This window comes from Neophocaena asiaeorientalis, unplaced genomic scaffold (genome assembly GCF_003031525.2).
Source record: "Neophocaena asiaeorientalis asiaeorientalis breed wild unplaced genomic scaffold, Neophocaena_asiaeorientalis_V1.1 scaffold72, whole genome shotgun sequence".
Classification (NCBI taxonomy): domain Eukaryota; kingdom Metazoa; phylum Chordata; class Mammalia; order Artiodactyla; family Phocoenidae; genus Neophocaena; species Neophocaena asiaeorientalis.
In genome coordinates, this window is record NW_020185336.1 from 8,413,564 (window position 1) to 8,427,700 (window position 14,137).

Consider the following 14,137-nt stretch of genomic DNA (forward strand, 5'->3'; position numbering starts at 1 on the left):
GAGGACTCCTTATCACCTTCAGCAAAGCAAGAAGGGGAAAATGATGTAATTCACTCTTCCTCACTCCCTGCTGAAAATGCCATTGTTTTCACTGATAGGAGAAAAAGGGCAGCAGACACCAGGGGCATCTTTTTTCCCTGCTGAGCAGGCAAGTCCTGCAGGACCTCCCGAAACTGGCTGAAGCCAAGGCACTCGTTGTGTTTTGGTCATCCTCATCACCGTAGCATCATCGTAGCCAAAGGTCCTCAAATCAGTCATCCAAGGAAGGACCTCCCATAAAAGCCTTGCTGTTCTATTGATGTGTTAAATTATGCCTTGTTTTTGGAACTCTTGCATTGTACCTCTTTCTTCCAACACACAAACAAGCAAACACAAAACCTACCACACCACAGAAAGTACTAATTTTCCACACTTGTAAGCCTGAGGAGGTGAGGAGGTGAGCAGGTGTGACGCTGTGGCGAGCTCCTGTAGGGAGAAGGGGTTTGCACAGACACGCTGGCTTGGTGACTAAGCCTTGCCTGAAGATCTCTGCTGACATTTAAAGACTTTATAGGCTCAGTCTTCTCTGAAAACCAGCATCGTGTCTCTTCCCACCTCTGAATCCTGTCTGTGAAGAGAAAATTCATTCTGAAACAAACATTCATCGGGCTTGTCCTCCTGCCAAGTGCTGAGGCAGCTGCAGAGAGCGTAGCAGTGAGCAAAGCAGGCTCAGTTCCTTCCCTCATGGGGCTCACAGTCTGCAGGGAAGACTTGGACGGTCGGCAGCCATGCAGACACACGTATGTGAGCATAGACAGGTGGCTGCTGTGTGAACAAACGCTTCTCTGAGGAGGTAACAGGTGAGGTGAGATCTCGGGGGAAGATGGGCACACACTGGGTGGATGGGGGCGTCGGTAGGGAGAGAGCCGAGCATCCCACGTGGAGGGAATTCCACACCTAACGGACCTGAGCTCCTGAAGCAGGAGGAGCCCTTCCCAGAACTGAGGGGATCTGAGGCAGAAAGCAGGTCAACCAGGGCTTTTGTAGGCCGGGGTGACCACTGTGTCTCCCCCCTTTTTTTTGTGGCAGCTTGCACAGCTTGAGGGATCTTACTTCCCTGACCAGGGATTGAACCTGGGCCACGGCAGTGAAAGCACCGAGTCCTAACCACTGGACTGTCAGGAACTTCCCTGCATCTCCTTTTTTAGGGTCGTGGAATCAAGCGTGTTCATCTGAGTGGGGGGTGAGTCTGGTCAGCTCAGTGAGGGAACACTGGAGGAAGAACACATTTGGAGTGGAGGCATGATGAGTTCAAAACCGTGGAAACCCTGCCATCGTTTTTGGTTGTCATTATTCTAATTTGTACATGATCCTACTCAAGTGCCTCTATTCTCTCTCTCAACTCCTGGAACATATTTGCTTCTTGGCTTTTACAGCTTTACCAAGTATCAATCTCTGATCAGGAAAAAAAAAATATGATTTGGTTTCTCTAAGTGGATGTTTTATTATAATGAGAGCATTTAGGTACTTGGGTGTCTTTTATTTCTGGGCATATAGCCGGCCTTCTTGCCAGGCCATCACATGCCCTTCACTAGGCATTCCGGACAGACCTTTGTGTTTCCGTCTTAGGAGCAGGCTTGCTGGCAGTGATACCTGGCATTGCAAAATCCTTCCGTAAGCCTTTGTTTAATGCCAGAGATCTCAGATGCTTTCAGATTCTGGAGAGGTGCCACGCTGCACTCTCGGATTAGGAGCTGATGGAAGGACTCCCATATCTATGAGCCTAATATAAGCTGTCATTTCAAATGAATGAATCGTTTATACTGTTGGAAAGAGTCCAGGGATGTTTGGGGTTCCTTTTTTAGCCTATAAAGTTCTGAGCTATTGGACTTTTATAGCAGTAGTCTAATAACTGCCTATTATTTGTGCTGCTTTGAGATGAGCCTAAAAGAGATTCAGCCAGTTTCTTTTGCTGACTCCTGGGATCACGGCTACAGGCTGGTTGACTTGGACCATTTTCTCATTTGTCTTTTCTGTCAAGGACTTCAGTGGGAAACATGGGGTTTTGTTCACCATTTAGAATGATAATCAGTTTAAATGCCTTAGAGTATTCTGGAGTGCATGACTGGGCAGGTGGGCGGGAGAGCATGGAGAGCCGTTTGTAGCTTGTGCCCAGATTGCTCCAGTCCCACTTCAGACATAAATGCGGGTACTCTCACTACGAGGCACGAGGTTATCCCAAACTGTGGACAGTCTTAAAAAGGTCCTCAGTGCTCTTTGCTCCGCCTCCTTCTCTGCCAGTTTAGGATTGGGCTGTGAGAGTAGGTGTGTCCAGATGGTGAGCATATCGCCCAGAACAAGAAAAATCTTTTAAAAGTTTTGGCTGCGGTGAACCCCTGGGATTCCGAGCCTGTACCTCTGGTTGCAGAGCCAGCCCTGGCTCCTTCCAGGTGGTGCCGAGGACTCCCTGCTGCTCCCAGCCAGACGCGGGCTGCGAGTGTGTTCACACGGGCCTGGTTCTGGGGCTACAGAGGGCACAGGGTGCCAGCCATGACACTGAGTAATGCCGGGAGGTGCCTTTAGAACAGACAGTGTGGGTGAGCACCGCACACAGGGAATACCTCCGGCTTGACGTTTCAATTACTGCATTATTTAAATGAGTGTCAATTAGGTAGCGTAGACTGGCTGCCTTCTGCCAGGGCACCTCCTAGTTATTAGCACAGGCAAGTGTAAAATGCTTCATATCAGATGTGGTGCTTCCTGGCTGGACTGTTGAAAATCAGTCACAGAAGGTGATTATCCTTCCTCGGCGTTCCCTGATGTGTAGAGTATTTATATCCTGGCCTGAGAGATTAGAGGTCCACAGACCCTTGCTTGGGGCCCTAAAAAAGCTTTGTGATAATTCTCACACCTCCCTGACCCACCATTGCTACCCCAAATAAGATATCACAGGCCCACACATGTTACGGTTATTCCTAAATTTTAACAAGACCAAAACAGTGAGTCATAGGCATTTGGGGGGCCTGCCGTGTTCCTTAGGCTTGTGGATATTAAGATCTGAAAATGTTACTACCTTGCTTTTAACCTGCTTTGTTGAATTAGTAATCCTAGCTCAGAAAATCCTTTTGGCATCCCTTCGACTAATCCACTCTGTCGGATGAAATTGCCAAAGTGGCGTTTAACTGGTGTGTGTGCGTACGTGCAGACACGTGCATGGGTGTATGGGGTCATTCTCGTGAATTTAGGGTCTTCACTTATATATCTGGCTGTATATAAAAGAATTGATTCACGAAGGGCTCTGCTAATTAGTTATATGGGAGTATACAAATTAAGAAGATTAAATGTTGGTGAAAAGCAGAATAGGAAGCGAAGTTGAAGGTTTTGTACTTTCCCATTTGCTAACTGCTGAACTGGGCTTATAGCCCCTCCATAGCAGGGATTGAGTTAATTATTACATATTACTGAGCTGTCTTTCTTCCTTTTTTTCCCTTTTTCCTGATTGTGGTGGGGAAGATATATATGAAAACCTTGGTTTTCGACTTAGTCTATGACCCCACAGGATAAGATCTGATTAAGATCTATACCTCATTAAGCCTGGATGCACTGCAGAGTTGCCTGTAGTGGGCTGAATCTTACTAAAGATGGTATTTACTTGAGGCTGCTCAATTCTGGCAAAATTCTCTAGGCTACAGTTTAAACATCTGTCAGACAGTCCCCACATCCTTTCAAAAGCTAGAGACCTTGGAAAGGCAGTAGGCCTCTTGCACCTGTGCACCTAGAGTTCCGTTTGGGCTGGACTTTAAGAGCAGAGTTGACTCTGAGGGCACACCAGAGAAGTTATTATTGTTGTTATTTTTTTTAATTGACAGTTTTTTATTTGAACCACAGAGTGTCATTAATTCTTTGGTACCCTGGACCATCCATTCCCATAGGATCAGTGATGAGTGAACCCTGTGTGGTCTACAGTTATTGTTTGCTGTTGTTCCTGGGGGACCGTAGGTGCAGCGAGTGAATGAATGATTCATACTCCTCAGTTCATTATCAGCCTGTGATCAGCTCCTCTCCTATATTATTCTCACTTTACCCCTTCATCCTAACACTAACCTCACCTCCCCAACCCAGCATCGATAGGTACAACCTCCTTAACGTGTTAAGTATGTATTTTTGGATATCAGTGACCTTTAACAATTATTTAGGGTTTTGAAGTACATGTTTGTGTGTCAAATTTACATAAATTGCTCTATTGCCCAGTTTTTGAATATAGTCTTTTTAATTCTCTGCTGTGCTCACCACTAACTCTGTCCCTCACCCCACCCATCCATTTCCCTCCAAAGGATCATCACCTGTTGGGCAGCATAGTTGGCAACTCTCAGCCCAGCTTTGTGCCATTTGAGAGTGGCAAGCCTGTCTAGACTCCCTAGAAATATTATCTTTCAACTTGCTTTTGGCAAGTGTAAACTTTTTGCTGGATTATGTCAACAGATATATATGTTTCTCATCCTCATAGAAATAGCTTGGTGCTGGAATTTCCCTTGGATTTCTCCAGGCAGGGAGAAATAAAGACCATCCCTGGGCTCATTAAAGTTATTGCTCATTAAAAATGTCTGCGGGCTCTTGATCCTCGGGGGTGAGTCTGGTGACACACATACACTGTCAGCGGCTATTTTGGATTTTCTGCTTTCGGGCATGTCTTTGCTCTTGGATGAGCCCCTTGTGGTTTTCAAAAGACCTAGCAAGTCAATTATAAATAGAAGGCTCGTGTCTGTGTGTCTGCATGCCCTTACTCTGTGGGACAAGGCACCCACATTACAGTGGGCAGTGAACTATTTTTCACTCCTTTGAAGAGGGAAGAAGAAAGATGAGGAATGCTTTTTCTCTTTCTGAGATAACCCACACACCTCTACACACACCCACACAAATCTGTGTAAATGAACTTGACATTTTCAAAGACCTTACCTTAAGGTCTCCTCTTGAAAGCACAGCCATCCAACCTGCTATATTTTAAGAAAGCAGCAGTTCTCTCACAGACCTGCTACAGAGGGTTCAGGGATTAGAAGGCAGCCTGTCTGTGCTGTAGACCTTCGGAGGGAGTTTTGAGAGCTGACTCTCTTTATATGAACAGTGCTTTGGTGAAAGTGGTCTCATCAGGCAAATCGGTGGCCTCTGGGACTTGGCTGTTTACATTCTGTCTTCACTTTCCTTCCCTGCTGGTGGAAACTGTTGGGACCCGCAAGTCTGAACTAATTATTCTAACAAAAGAGGGGAAAAGAAAGAGTGATTTGAAAGGTGAAACTGCAAACGAGTGATTTCAGAAAGAGGCAATTAGGAGGTCTGGTTCCGTGTGATTCCCTGATGATCCATCTTGCACCTTGGACCCACCTGTGTGGGCTATTCCTTTGGTCCCACTTGTCACCTTACTGTTCAGACATTGTTTTATTCCCTTTGTCTTTTTGTGCCCTCATCCTCAAAAATTGGTGCCAACTTTTTCCTGCCAGTTGAAAATGTTTAAAGCAGTGTTTAGTCTCGTAATTAATGTGGAAACTTCAGTGTTGTACTACTGAAAAATTAGACATTTAGCTGAAAATATTGATAATATGGATATGTAAGTATAGACCATGCATCCTTGGGAACTCTTACTATACTGATGTGTTTCCGAAGCAGACAGGTGACGGCAGCAATGTCAGCAATCCTGTATTAGTAGTTGATGGAGGCTCGTGTGGAGGTAACGGGAGCTGCTATTGACAGACGCCATGTATTTAGGAGCCTTGTTTTAAAACACAAAATAAAGGTGATGAGCATTACGTTCTGGTAAAACATTTTATTTTGGTTCAAGAATCGGGATGTGAGAGCCCATCAGACCAAAGATACCATGAAAACCACAGTGGGAGAAGTTCATTTTCAGAAACCTGTGGACAGATCATCATCATTCTTTGGCCTAGTATAGGATATAAAAGAGTACCCAGCTCATATCAACACATTCATATCTTGAGACGTGATTATTATTTGGTGGTTGGTCAGCTGAGAGTTACAAGACAGCAGAAATATGGAAATCATGGCCAGTGGTGATACTTCACCTGACTTTGGTTAACGTGTTTGTAATGGTCTTGGAGAGACTGTATCGTTCCCCCAATGGGGTTAAAACACATGCAGTGATTTTTTTTTTGTTTTCCTTTCTCTCTTCCCTTTGCAGATGAGAAGCCCAAGGTTAACCCTAGACTTTACATGTGTGTGTGTGAAGGCCTCTCCTGTGGAAATGAGGACCACTGTGAAGGCCAGCAGTGCTTTTCCTCGCTGAGCATAAACGATGGCTTCCACGTCTACCAGAAAGGCTGCTTCCAGGTCTATGAGCAGGGGAAGATGACCTGTAAGACCCCGCCGTCACCCGGCCAAGCTGTGGAGTGCTGCCAAGGGGACTGGTGTAACAGGAACATCACCGCCCAGCTGCCCACTAAAGGTTCCCATGGACTTTTCTGTTTCTAGATCAGGGGTTTTTGTTAGTATTGTCCTGATTCTGTGTGGGTTAAAGATGTAAGTAGCTACGAGGCTTTCCTCCTGCTCTTCCAACAGTGGGTGACAAGGGAAGTCCCTCTGGTGAGGAGGAGAAAGGCATGGCCTTTTGGAATCTACAAGGAGGATGGATGTTTTTGGGAAAGTGAGCCAGGTGATGTCTACCTTGGGGATGGCTTGGCTGACCAGATCTCTCTTGGTGGTCATGAGCAAGTGAACAGCTCCTGACATCCTTTTCTGAAAGGAGCTATGATGTCATAATTTCTGAGACAGTTCTGCTTTGTAAATGCTCATCTCTGTGTTGAGTGTGTAGGGAGGAAAGTGGAACATAAGATTCTGATGTCTGAGTGGAATACCTTCCCTTCTTTATGAGGAAGGAGACAACCCGTACGCCCTGCAATCTACCACCCATCTGATGCCCAGCAATCTGTCACCGAAACTTGAAGCTGGGTGAGATTTCACATCAACCTTGTAGTTTATGTGGAATCTTCTCCGTATTATAGTCAATATGGATTTCAGTCCTCCTCTGAAACTGTTTCCTCATAAAATGAGCCCTAAATTGCCCTCTCAGAGTCCCTACAAACATGAATGTACCTCGGTCTTTGTAGACTCATTCCAAGCCAAATTTACTCTCTTAATATATAGTACATTTTTAATAGACATACTTAACCAATTTTGCACTCACAAAAGAAGAAATAAACGGTAGGAGAGGCTACTAAGAGCATCCACGGCGAGAAATGTCAGCCAGAAAGGGAGGAGACAGAAAAATGTAAAAAACTGATACAAGATCATGTTACATAATTCATAATTTTTGAAGTTATGGTGAGGACCTTAAGGCATATAGAAAAGTCTGATAAGCAAATAGGGTTCAATAATAAAAGAGTTTTTGATAAAAAGAGATGTTTTTATAAGCGAGGTCAAGTATTTAATGGTTAAACCTAAAAGGGTACTTGATGGGATAAATTCTTAAACCTTGTGAGTTTGTTATTAATAGAGTGGATGGACCATGAAGAAATGTCTGCATTCATGTAGAAATGATACCTGCAGGGTGAAAAGTTTCTAATCTGCAGAACACTCTGCCAGATTAGAGTTGTGACACAGAATTTATTTTCTTAAGGAATTTCTGATTTAATTAGGGAGGCGCAGTATTCATAATTTAATGCTGTACATAATTAGCTTTACACTTTATCATACAAGTGACGTGTGCCAAGTTGTTGATTAATTTGGATTTGGAAAGTTAAAAGAAATTTATAAAGGAAGTTCGGCTTGAGATTGGATGGCTGAAGAGGCCAGGGACGTGGAAAGAGTAAGGCCTACGTGGGGAACAGGGCTTGGTGACGTGATGTCAGGAAAGGGTCTGAAATTCAGAGGTGATTATGGCCTTGGGATCTTTTAATTATGGACCTTCACTATGCAACTGAGAAACTTTGATTTAACTCAAAAGTGAATATTTGCTCAAGTGACATGCGAGTATTCGAGTGAATGCACAAATGTTTGAATGGGTATGTAATAATGTCTGAGCCAGAGAGTGAATGAGTGATTAGGTGAGTGAGTGAATCAAGGATAGAACGTTTTGAGTGAATGAATGTTGAATAAGCGAGTTAGAGAACAGGTGAATGAATAGGTTCCTAGGCAGAAATCATGATGTAATAGCAATGAGAATTCAGCAGTAGACCTCCAAGATACATTGAAGAGAGGAGAGAGACCACAGATTGGATCATTTGGTCTTAACTCAGATAGCACTTTCTCATAGGAATATTACAGCATAGTGTCTGAACGTAAGGGCTTGATGGTAAAACATCCTTACAGATCAAATCCAGGTTAATAAGGATAGTATCAGAGATTTGTGTAGTACTTTATATTTTAAAAACACTTTTCACATAGATGCATTAATAAATTGGTTCTCAGTGGAATTTTTTCAAACTCCTATTGTGTCTAAATGAATAATGGTTAAATGACTGGGCCGTTGGCCAGGTATTAGGAAGTCTTTCAGTTTCAACACTTCGTGGCTTGTGAGACTGTGTGGTCAGGGTCAGGAGCGAGCTACTTGTCAGGCATTGGTTATGCTAAATAATACGTAAACAATGAGCCTTACGGCCAGTTACCCTTCTCTCTCCCATCTCCAGGGAAATCCTTTCCTGGAACACAGAATTTCCACTTGGAGGTTGGCCTCATCATTCTGTCTGTAGTGTTTGCAGTCTGCCTTCTAGCCTGCCTGCTGGGAGTTGCTCTCCGAAAATTTAAAAGGCGCAACCAAGAACGCCTCAACCCCAGAGATGTGGAGTATGGCACCATCGAAGGGCTCATCACCACCAATGTCGGAGACAGCACGTTAGCAGTGAGTTTGTGGCCCCAGGGGACCCCGAGCATAACACAGATGGCTGAAGATGCTTTCTTATTTCAAGCACGAAATGCTAACCAGTAACTGGTGACTGGACAGTGAGTGCACACATGCTACTGGTCACTTATGTCTTCAGCAAGTATATGCCGGCACCCCTATGTGAGTTCAGTCTCCTCTACATGAGAACATTTATTTTAGACAGACATTTACATTAAATGAGGGAGTGGATTTATTTTAGTCGATCCTTGGTAGTTATTTTTCTTTTGGGAGTAAGGGGACAGGGACAGACAATGGTTGCCTATAATTTTGATGGTGGGGGAGGGCTTGGAATTTATGGTACTCAGTTCCTCTATTTTTAGCAGTAAAAGTGCTTTCAAAAAAAGCACCTTTTGCTTAATATTAAAAATCACTTTCCCTTCTAGATTATTTCAGCGCCCTGTAATTTAAGACTTTTAAAACCTGACATCCAAAAAAGCAGCTATGAAATTTTTCGTGCTCCTGTGCCGCCCCCTTGTGGACTGCGCTCATTGGGTTAAACCAGTGCTGTCCAATAGCAATACGTGCGGGCACATCTGTAATTTTAAATGTTCTAGTAGCCATCTTAAAAAAAGTTTAAGAAAACCTCACAGGTGATACTAATTTTAATATACTTAACCTAACATATAATTATTATCATTTCAACATATAATTAAAGAATTATTAATGAGATATTTTGCGTCTTTTTTTTTAAACTAAATTTTAAAAATCTGTGTATTTTATACGTACAGCACACATCGGTTCAGATCAGGCACATTTCACTGTCTCAGTGTCAGCGTGTGGCTAGCAGCTACCCTAGCACAGGGTTTGGAACCATCATATTTGTATGTTTTTTTTTTTTTTGTATGTTTTAAAGTTACTCTTTTGCACATTTTAAAATGATGAAATCACACATTGAAAGCAACTGTCTTCCTTCTTTCACTTTTTAAAATTGTCAAGTGTTAATTTTAAAGCACCTTTAAACTTTAAGTGAGAAAAGGGATTGCATGCTATCGAATAGGTTACCATCGAGTGCCGAAGGGAGAAGTAATAACATTCTACAGGGGCACTGTGCTGGGTAGGATGCCCCCTTTAAAAAAAGGTGAAGGTTTGTGTTAGAAAGATGTTAAAGTCATGCCAGTACTAAATCGAGACTCTCCTTGTCATTGGCTGATGAATTGAAAGACGGTCAAGGTGGTAGCTTTTAATGTGATTCAGTGTTATTTAATGCCATCACGTAAGATCATCTGTATTAAGTCTTGTTCTGCTAGACGACAGACTTAAAAGTGTCCGGGAGTTCTGCAGTTAAGCCTTTTTGCTGGAGAAGACTTGCCCTCACCAGTCATTGTAGCTCAGGTGCTACACCTGGACTACTACCCTTGGCGAGTTATTAAAACATTTGATGGTGGCTGATACAGGCTGGGAAATATCCCGTCCTACTGCCTTCCCCATGACTGGACCACAGTCAAGTGTACTTTTTTTGTATGAAAATAAAGGGGAAGGAACCTTGTTTAGCTTCCTTTTACCTACCTATTTAATTGTGCTACAGTGAAACTGGGAAAAGAGGAGAAAAGGACATTTCATTCAAAAAGTAGAAAAATATAGTTTTTCTTTAGAAGTGTATTTAGAAGTTTGTTTCAAGTTTTAAGGCAAATTAAATGAATTCATTGAGTTAGGAGCAAGGACGATACAACGCTGAATCTTGACAAAACTTTAGCAGTAGTCAGAACTTTGTTCCTCAGAACTGCTAACATAACTAATCACATTGGGCACTGATAGGAATCTCTAGTGTAAATTATTATTTAAATGGCTTCTATAATTTTGAAAGCAGAATGCTTTCAAATATGCTAAAGTAGTCTTCTCAACTCAACCGTTTTAGATGACAGTATATCACGATATAATGACACAGTAAACAACACTGTTTAAAAACAAGTTGTCATTATTGGTCTACATACTTGCTTATTTAAGTGATATTCTCATTTATATGACTCAGCAATGCGTACCTTACTAAACAGCTCTCCTACACTGAAAAAGAAGTCTTGGGATCCAAGAGTTGAAGTAGATGTTTGTTAGTCTTTGGTCGATTCTGCCCGCCCTGAAGTCTATGAACTAGGTTTAGAACCAGGATTGTACATTATGAAAAAACAACACATTAGTTCTACAGTAATTTCAGAATTATTCTCTCAAAAAAATTGAATGAATAAAGAGAAAAACGAACAGCAAAAGAGATAGGGAGATGTGAAACTCTACTTCATCTATATTCAGTTTCTTGTTGAATATCCATTTTGCGGCTTTTAAGGATTCTAAATGTCTTCCTTTAGATGTTCAGGTTTTGGTAATTTTGCTGATCAACAGTACTTCACAGTGGTGCTCAGAGTAAGTAAAAGACAATGAAACTCAAACAAGGCAATGTATTCATGTAACAGGCCAGCTAAAAGGTTTGGGAAAGGACAGCCTTGGGGAGTGTTAGATCAACATTACTGCAACCTTCCCACGATCACCATGGGTACAATATTGTTTATTGTAGATAATCCGTTCCTGATTCAAAAATGCTTCTGCTTCTTGGCTTGCACTGAGAGTAAGAAGGGAAAATTTATGAATGAACTAATTGGGAATCTTTTTTGCAGTGTGTTCATTTTTAGAAGTAGATTTGGGGCATGGTTTTATGTTTCAATGAAAGTCGTATTTTTTCTCTCTGCTTTGTGGGTAACTGACATTGAGAATGACGTACAGTATATGAAATCACGTGTGAGAAACTTCTGAAAATTGTAAAGCACTATAGAATTTAAGAGTCTTTCAATAAAAAAATTTTTTTTTAAATTAAAAAGTAGACAACTGTTAACAAAAAAAGAGAAATGACATAGAGGTGTTAATTTTGTGAGTCTTGTTCCCCACCTACCTAGTAACCTCCATCCAGGTAGCCCTCTCTGCTTGAGTGTACCAGTCTGAGGACTCAGATGGCCACTGGAGTCTTTACAAGACAAACAACATTAGAGTCATTTGGTTCTTATTCCTAATTTGTTTGTTCCTTATTAGAGTTCCTTGGCATGTCAACTAAAGTGCATCCTTTGATAGGTATTCTGAGCAGGGCCGAATATGGTCAATTTTGCTCAGCCTTTGGACTTGAAGGCCTTTGATTTTTGCTCCATTTTCTCTTCTAGCAACTGTTTCCCCTTGGGCTCAGCCCTGCATGTTGGACTTTTAAATTTACATCTTTGACTTTGTCCACTCAGCTTCTTTCTTTATATATTTTCTTCTAAAACTCTGGATACAAGAAAGGACTACTCATCCCTCAGGAAAACCTATCCCATATTAGGGAAAGGGCTAGCTTCTGGTTTTCCTAAGAAGTGAAACCAGTTCTTCCTCCAGTGGGGCTTTCCACGCACACGAACGGGCCATGTGGCCAAGACCACTGCCTCCATGCCAGTTACACCCACGTGTACGCTCACACTCTAACCTGGGAGCAGTTCCTCAATACTTTCTCTTTCTCCTTGTTTTGAACCGCAGGATTTATTGGATCATTCGTGTACGTCCGGAAGCGGCTCTGGTCTTCCTTTTCTGGTACAAAGAACAGTAGCCCGTCAGATCACACTGCTGGAGTGTGTTGGTAATTCTTTTTTCCCTTTCTTTGCGGGTTATGTGCCGTGGTTCTAGAAGTAGGATGGACCTTGGAAAATCTGCTTCGTGTTGCCTCTTGCTTGTTAAACGTCAGGAGATGTGAGGTAGCCATGTGGTAGTATGCCTCTAATCTGTGACTTGTGTTGGAGCACTTGAACTTGGTGAAGTTCTTGTCAAAGAACTAGTATCCACTAGGCAGGATACAGAGTGCCCAGTCAAAAGATTTCAGTTTTAAGTAGACCCTTCCGGATGATGGGAATGCTTGAAAATGAACTAACATGGCTGCTCCAGACCATAGGCATTGGGGAATCTGAGGTAAGTCGGCTTTTGGACAGTAAACTTGATTATTGTAATTTTATACTTCCTCACTCTTCCCCTGCCTTAAAAAAAAAAAAAAAAATGAAATAAATGTACCAAAGCTACCCTTCATAACTGCTTTATTTAAATAAGAGCTGTGTACATTTCTCTGTGGCCTCTCACATTTTTTCCCATATTGGAACATATTTGTATAGAGATATAATCATAGTGTGTGTATAATTTGTCCCTGTTTTCAGTTTGAAGCTCACACACATTTGCATGTATTTGTACACATCACAGGTATTTTAAAGATTATGTAATTGTCTATCGCGTGATAACTTTAACGATACTGTTTGAAAAATGTTTTGCACATGTTGCTTCTTTTGAGTACGCAGAATAAATTTCTAGGAATTGGGGTTCCTGGGTCAAAATTTGTGACTTTTTATGGCTTGTCTTATATATTGCCGGATTGCCCTCTAGGAAGGTGGTGCAAATGCTTTTTTCTTTAAAGTCCTGATTTTTATTAGTTTTAGTTTTATGAGGTGGGCATTTGCAAGTCACATGACAGTTTTCATTAATTTCTCCTTTAGATGGCATGCAGGGATGGCCACAGTAGCAAATGATGGATTAGAAACATCTCCATACTCTCCTGGTTCTCCCAGTTTTGGGGGGCTGGCTTTGCAGCTCTTGCCGTATCATCTTTTGCTTTTGGGAGGTGACGGGCCAACATAGGCTGCCTTCACCACTTGGCTGCTATCCTCTGACTTTTCTTCCTGTTTTCATGGAAACCAGGACACCCCCAAATGCAGTAGTGGAAGGGGGTGGTGGGCAGAGGTAGTAGAAGTGACTGCCACCTTCAGGCACACAGGTGGCCAGCAGGAGCCTGTTGCCTTTTCTCTACGTCTGTAGCTACTGCAACTGTTTCTGAACTCCAGCTTCCTGCTTCTCCTCCACGGTGGACTGTGCGTAGAGAAACTAAAAATGGAAAAGCCCCCACTGTGCTCACTGCTTACAACCAGAGTTGTCCTCTTGTACCAGCTAACATCCTATTTGATTATGAACAAGGGTACCTGGGTAGGGGTAAGAAGTGAAGGGGGACATTCCCCCCCATCCTCCTGTCCCATGGCCACTCACCATTCACAGAGCAGCAGCTCTCATGACCGGTCCTCAGAGATGGACCCCAGAGTCCAAAGGGCAAAATAATACTGCACCTTTAAAAATGCATACTGCTTCCGGTTGTATAGATGTTCTTCAGCATATTTTGAAATAGCTTATGTTCAGTTATAGCGTTTTATTGGCTCAGTGCTAAAGAGCCGTGCCTTTCAGTAGCATCTAGTTGGTGTTCATGTAGTACAGGCTTGAATAAAAATGTATGTAATG

At 42.5% G+C, this 14,137-nt stretch overlaps 1 protein-coding gene across 1 annotated transcript in view; it reads left to right on the forward strand.

Annotated features, from left to right (window-relative positions):
* Nucleotides 1–14,137, forward strand: part of ACVR1 (activin A receptor type 1) — a 75,289-nt gene that overhangs the window by 31,705 nt on the left and 29,447 nt on the right. The window contains exons 3-5 of the mRNA XM_024735976.1: nucleotides 6,170–6,433; nucleotides 8,613–8,824; nucleotides 12,350–12,449. Coding sequence (XP_024591744.1) covers nucleotides 6,170–6,433; nucleotides 8,613–8,824; nucleotides 12,350–12,449 — 576 coding nt within the window. The remainder of the gene's footprint in view (nucleotides 1–6,169; nucleotides 6,434–8,612; nucleotides 8,825–12,349; nucleotides 12,450–14,137) is intronic.